Here is a 5,486-nt window from a genome sequence, read left to right as displayed (position 1 = left end):
CTCAAATGCCTCATATTCGAAAAGCAGATGCAGGGGGGTTTCCTTATTCACATAGCAGAAGCGACTTAGGTCGTTGAACACATCCCCAGCGCAGGTGACCATTCAGTCTAAAGTGACCCGTCTGAAAACCTGTCAATATTCTTACTCTCTCTTTTGGGGAGGTTTATTATTGCGATGTGTTGTGGAACGATTTTTCGTCATCCCTTTCGAAAACGAAAAATTATACTGAAGATGGCACAACGCCGAAACCGGTTTGTCTCCAAATTTGATAAGGGGTGACGGAAAATCGCTCCACATTACATCACACTCCTACCCTGTAGGAAACACCAACAATGAAAATGAGTTTATTATTGCTCTATATCTTGTAAGGTTGTTACCCCCGAGTAGGCTCTTAGCCTGGCGTAGGCCTACCGCGTTATGCCAGTGCTGACTCCTTACTGTGATCATCTCCTTCTTGAGCTCTTCCTTGATTGTACTTGGACCAATCGCTATGAAGGGCTCAGGCCCTATAGGCGACGAGGCGGCTGCTGTACTAGCTAGTCGGTCCTCTTCCTCAGTGCCGACAACTCCTACGGGACCTGGCACCCAAGTTAATTGGATGTCGTTGTACACCGCCAGGGTGTTGAGCTTGTCAATACACTCAAGAACCAGTGATATATTTACGGTATTGCTTGGAATCAAGTTCATTCCAATAGCATCGAGAATATGTTATCTTAGTTAATTATACATAAGCTATTTTATTTAGAATTTATTTTAGAATGAAAATTTTAACCTGGTAACTTATATTAAGCTTTAATTTTACTGTAATAAATTAGTATGTATGTATGTACATAGTCACTCACAGAAGTATTCGTAATTTAGTTTTTTCACAATATTCAAAACGTTTTCCATCATAAATCTTTTTCGTTAATTTTCATTAAAAATATAGCTCATTCGATAACAAAAACCATATAAATCATTCTCGCAAACTTTGTATAAAATTCATAAAAATGAATCAAACTTAAAAAAAAATATCATCTAAATTTCAAACTTTTTATTCAGAATTTTTAGAAAAATTTTATGCAGTTTTGTGGCCCGTTCAATATTGATATCATAAAGTACAAGTAGCTAAAAATTACTACTGTTTTTATTTTTTTTTTGTCGAGGGTTTTGCGCACTTCTTCCATATAAAAGTAGGTTTTGTTCATGCTTTATATGGAAACAAATGCGCAATACCCTCGACAAAAAAAAAAAATCTTAAAAATGAGCGGTAATTTTTAGCTGCTTGAAACATGCATTTTATTATACTAAAATTGAACGGGATAAAAAAACTGCATAACGTACATAAATTTTTCTAAAAATTCTAAAAAAAAAAGTTTGAAATTTTGATGACAATTTTTTACGTTTGATTCATTTTTATAAATTTTTTACAAAGTTTGCAAGAATAAATTATATGGTTTTTGTTATAGAATGAGCTATATTTTGAATGAAAATTAACTTAAAAGATTTATGATGGAAAACATTTCGAATATTTTGAAAAAAACTAATTTATGATTACTTCTGTGATTGACTGTACATTTCTTGCACTTAATTTTTTTCAACTGCATTGAAGTATTCTTATAGAAACCTCAAAGAATATAATTACTGGGCCCAATATCTGTGGTCGTAAGCAATACCCGCCTAGGTCGAATAACCCGAATTCGAGAAAAAACGTTTTAAATATTTGGAAAATAATGTTATCCTTATGCGGAAACCAAAATATGATCGTCTACAACATTTTCAATAGCATAGCTGGCAAATGGGGATTTCACGATGGCATATATAACTCAATACTTTCTTAAGCCGACTTAGGCGGGTATAGATTATGACCACAGACAGATGGATCTCGTAAACATCTCTAATGAGCATTTGACACAACCAAAACAAAATTGCACTTGAACCGAAGTCGCGGAAACGCATTCAAGCCTCCTTCAGGAAATGCAAATAAATAATCTAATGGAAAATGAAATCACCTTGATCATAAGTATTTGGTAAACTATTTCATTTAGTACACTATTGGCATTTTATTTTTTACACGTGCGGAAAGTTTACATTTGAGGCAAATCCAAGACGAGGCAACCAGCAGCAGGCGGATAATCAGCCACACGGACACGGAACGGCGAACGCGACCACAGCATACATCCGAGTAGCGAACAATTTATTGTAATAGATCTCATTGGAATCGCTGAAATCTTATTGGAGAAACGTATGAGCGGAGGCAGGCGCGAGCCGAATTCCACTGATTGCGAACGACTAGCAGAACTCGAAAAATTCACTGAAATTCCGCAACTTCAAATCGAAATTACATCGCTTCACCTTGCACTAATTCACTTTATAAATAGAACATAAACAAACTTTCACACTAAATTAAGTTTTTTCAATATTTATAGTTCGATTGCGACGCGTCTAATTGCAAAATAATAACAAAGAAAAAACTTTAGGACGCACGCAAAGAACGATGAACAATAGACAAATGCAAGATGACGTTCCGCGAGAGCCGATTCGTTGAAGTCTTCTCGTTGAAAAAAGTTTAAACTCGTTGATTTTTGACTTATACCCAGGGTTGCACATGACCATCGAATACCTAAATTTATTATTTAAACGAAAATATCAACAAAAATGTATATGCTATCGTTATGACTAGCCACACATCTGCACTTGATATATGAGAGAGCTACTTTGGTTATAATGTCCCCTTCTGGCTTTTTTTTAAATACAGTGAAATTTATTTATAAATCGATTTATAAATATGCCAGAACGGTTACAAAACCTATCGAATTGACACTACTGCTATCAGCTGTTTTATCACCCTTCATATTAGGTTATTTTAATGCCTGGTACACAACATTTTAGCTTGTTGTAAACTAAAAAATACATAATTTACTATGGGAAAGGTCATGTCGATGTTGGCACGTAAAGCGAATCGTTTTAATGTAGAGAATAGGGCACATCGAGTATTGGAGCGTGACAAGCCAGTACCGGCACCGAAATATGAGTCCAATCTTCACGACATGCAGCGAGCTCTTGAGTGTAAATATCGATGGATCTTTTGCTCTAAATAACATAGAGAACATCCTAAAATTTTACTATAATTCCAGTGGACCCACAGCTTGTAGAAAAGCTGAACAAGAAGGATCAAGCGCTAGATGAACGACTAAAAAATGTTTATGTAACTTCAGAGGATAGATTTGTGGGTTAACGGAAATTACAGTATCTTTATGAGCACTAACTTTTTTTAAAACCATCAATAGATTGACTATGCTTCCCAGCGCGCGGATCCCAGTAAACCGCTACCGTTAAGTCGCAAAACTCCACAAGATTTTGAATACGGCTACAGAGAACCGACTCGAGTTGCAGCTGGTCGTTGCACACTGCGGCAAGCAATGCAGTTCATAACGGACCATCAAAGCGATTCTAGTTTATGGACCAAACAGCGAATCGCTGCAGACTATAAATTAAAGGAAGATGTTGTTGGTAAGTCACAGACAAAGGTCTGTTGTACACAGATTAAAAAATCTTCCCGTTTCAGAAAAAATTTTGCATTATTTTAGAACTTTTAATGTGTACATACCAGACAGGGGACAAAAAGAACGTGTACTCTCACAAGCTAGTAGGAAACTAATTGATAACAAAAAAAATGAAGAGTAATGAGGGTATGAACTTGTCTTTATTGTGTGAACGTCGTGCACTATCTTTTAGTCGATTACGGTTAAGTAGAAATATACGTCTTTACGAACAAAACATATATGTAGAAGACCTCATTTTTATCGAATACAGTTAGACCACCACACTGGGCGGAATGTTATACAAATTCAGGGATTTGTCTTCAGATACTGATATAAGTTTATCATTTGACAAACTGTACTTTACGCCCCAAGCCTGATCACCATGTTCAGAGAATGTATGCATACATTTTCGTTCGGCGAAATCCCAAATTTTTACGGTTGTGTCACTAGATGATGACGCAAAGTGCTTGCCATCTTCAGAAAAAGAAACACACAGCACCCATGAGGCGTGACCGGAGAGTGTACCAGCGACATCCGAGTGAGCACTGTAGATATATTAGGTGCAAACGTTATCAGTTAAAACTTGTTTATTTTCTACATACACATCGTAAAGTTTCATGTGTCCATCATCAGAAGCGGTTAGCAGCATTTGAGAATTTGGAGAAAAGCATAAGCTTCTTACCGACATAGCATGACCTTCGAGAGTTTGTGCGACTTTGCCTGCTGCCACATCGAAAATGGTAATAATGCCATCTATAGCTCCACTCGCTATGTACTTTCCATCTGGACTCTATACAAATTATAGCTATTAATTGATTGCGTTTTAATACATTGTTACAATATCACTTACGTATGCTATGCTCAATGTAAATTTGCCGTTCTGTGGATCTAGCACCTGTTCAGCTTTCCCCGTTTCTACGCTATACATGGAGATTTTTCCATCATTCGAACCGGAAATCACATATTTATTACACGGGGAAAACGCGACTGTCCACAAATCTACGGGTCCAAAGGAGAGCAGATGCTTTTGTTGACCACTATGCGAGTCCCAAAAGCACAGACTTGAATCCAAAGAACTGCTAGCGATAGCTAAAAATGGAATTGCTGCAATAGAACAAGTCTAATTTTTCATATTATTGACACTCACTCTTGCCATCGGGGCTAACTGCCACGGAAACTACGCCTAGAGAGTGGCCTTTCAGCGTGTGACGTAACTTCAGTTGATCATCGTCACGGATATCCCATACTTTCACCAAATCATCTAACCCCCCGGTCACAATATAATCAACTGGCTCCGGCTTTTTCTTTCCAAATGTAGAGTCCCGACTCGCATCTGGGTCTTTTTCATCTTCGGTTGCATTGTCTGCAGGTGCTTCCTCCGGTGGCAGTCGTCCCCAAGAACAAGACCAGATCTATAAATTAATTGTCAGTTAACACGTTCTTTCGAAACCTAATCAGAGGAAAACTTACTCCATCATCGTGCGCTGATTCCTCTTTGTGTAGTAATGAGAACTGGACAAACGCAAAAACATATTAGCAAAGCTTTGCAAACAGAGAGTAAAAATTGACTTACCATAACTATTATTTTGATGACGTCCTAGTTATGTTTATAATTTCATAAAATTGCAAACTCCTCACTCAGCCGGGATAATAACAAAAATAAATTGGCATTTTATTTGACACACGCAGCCTTACCATATCAAACAATAAATATTTCAAAGTCAAAAAACAGTGCTGCCAAGTCAAATATTGTTACGATTAAGGCACGGTGCACACTACTGCGATACGATATAGAATGCGATATGCGATACGATACGCGATGCGATATGAAATGCGCGCAGTGCACATTAGAGCGATGCGACACGCGATACCATTTTGTGATAGCTACACAAACATTTGTGCTCTTATAAGCTTGTAAATGAGTTGCTTCTCAACCGAGTTTAGACCTTTCGAATGATGGGT

At 37.3% G+C, this 5,486-nt stretch overlaps 3 protein-coding genes across 6 annotated transcripts in view; 1 reads left to right on the top strand and 2 right to left on the bottom strand.

Annotated features, from left to right (window-relative positions):
- Nucleotides 1-2,512, bottom strand: part of LOC118738035 (serine/threonine-protein kinase Warts) — a 68,948-nt gene extending 66,436 nt beyond the window's left edge. For 2 of the 3 annotated variants that reach the window (XM_036468913.1, XM_036468914.1), the window contains exon 1: nt 1,992-2,512. The gene's annotated coding sequence lies outside the window, so the exon portion shown is untranslated. The remainder of the gene's footprint in view (nt 1-1,991) is intronic. The other variant, XM_036468915.1, reaches the window with a different exon arrangement.
- A 309-nt stretch (nt 2,513-2,821) lies between these two features.
- Nucleotides 2,822-3,759, top strand: LOC118738034 (protein NDUFAF4 homolog). Of its 2 annotated transcripts, none has more exons than XM_036468912.1 (4): nt 2,822-3,048; nt 3,117-3,208; nt 3,270-3,492; nt 3,570-3,759. In XM_036468912.1, the coding sequence occupies exons 1-4, from the start codon at nt 2,904-2,906 to the stop codon at nt 3,638-3,640; spliced, it is 531 nt and encodes a 176-aa protein (XP_036324805.1). In that variant the 5' UTR covers nt 2,822-2,903; the 3' UTR covers nt 3,641-3,759. The 2 variants fall into 2 exon arrangements, with proteins under 2 accessions (XP_036324805.1, XP_036324804.1); XM_036468911.1 differs by having other exon boundaries at nt 2,825-3,048; nt 3,548-3,759.
- On the bottom strand, nt 3,664-5,204 carry LOC118738033 (WD repeat-containing protein 61). The gene is made up of 6 exons (XM_036468910.1): nt 5,098-5,204; nt 4,995-5,036; nt 4,672-4,936; nt 4,375-4,613; nt 4,127-4,314; nt 3,664-4,069 (listed from the first exon to the last, which is right to left on the bottom strand). Exons 1-6 carry the CDS (start codon nt 5,098-5,100, stop codon nt 3,796-3,798), a joined length of 1,011 nt encoding a protein of 336 aa, XP_036324803.1. The 5' UTR covers nt 5,101-5,204; the 3' UTR covers nt 3,664-3,795.
- Nucleotides 5,205-5,486: the final 282 nt, after the last annotated feature.

The sequence above is a fragment of the Rhagoletis pomonella genome, unplaced genomic scaffold, assembly GCF_013731165.1.
Source record: "Rhagoletis pomonella isolate Grant_MI unplaced genomic scaffold, Rhpom_1.0 Rhpom_scaffold_00004, whole genome shotgun sequence".
Lineage (NCBI taxonomy): Eukaryota > Metazoa > Arthropoda > Insecta > Diptera > Tephritidae > Rhagoletis > Rhagoletis pomonella.
Note: the sequence above shows the minus strand (reverse complement) of the source record. Positions and strands in the feature narration are given on the sequence as shown.

Bases quoted from the DNA above. Each gene is read 5' to 3' on its own strand.
- LOC118738034 (XM_036468911.1), top strand. From the start codon at position 2,904: ATGGGAAAGGTCATGTCGATGTTGGCACGTAAAGCGAATCGTTTTAAT. The intron at 3,049-3,116 runs GTAAATATCGAT...CTATAATTCCAG, and splicing joins CATGCAGCGAGCTCTTGAGT to TGGACCCACAGCTTGTAGAA. The intron at 3,209-3,269 runs GTGGGTTAACGG...AACCATCAATAG, and splicing joins TAACTTCAGAGGATAGATTT to ATTGACTATGCTTCCCAGCG.
- LOC118738033 (XM_036468910.1), bottom strand. The intron at 4,315-4,374 runs GTAAGTGATATT...TAATTTGTATAG, and splicing joins TTACATTGAGCATAGCATAC to AGTCCAGATGGAAAGTACAT. The intron at 4,070-4,126 runs GTATGTAGAAAA...ATATATCTACAG, and splicing joins CACATGAAACTTTACGATGT to TGCTCACTCGGATGTCGCTG.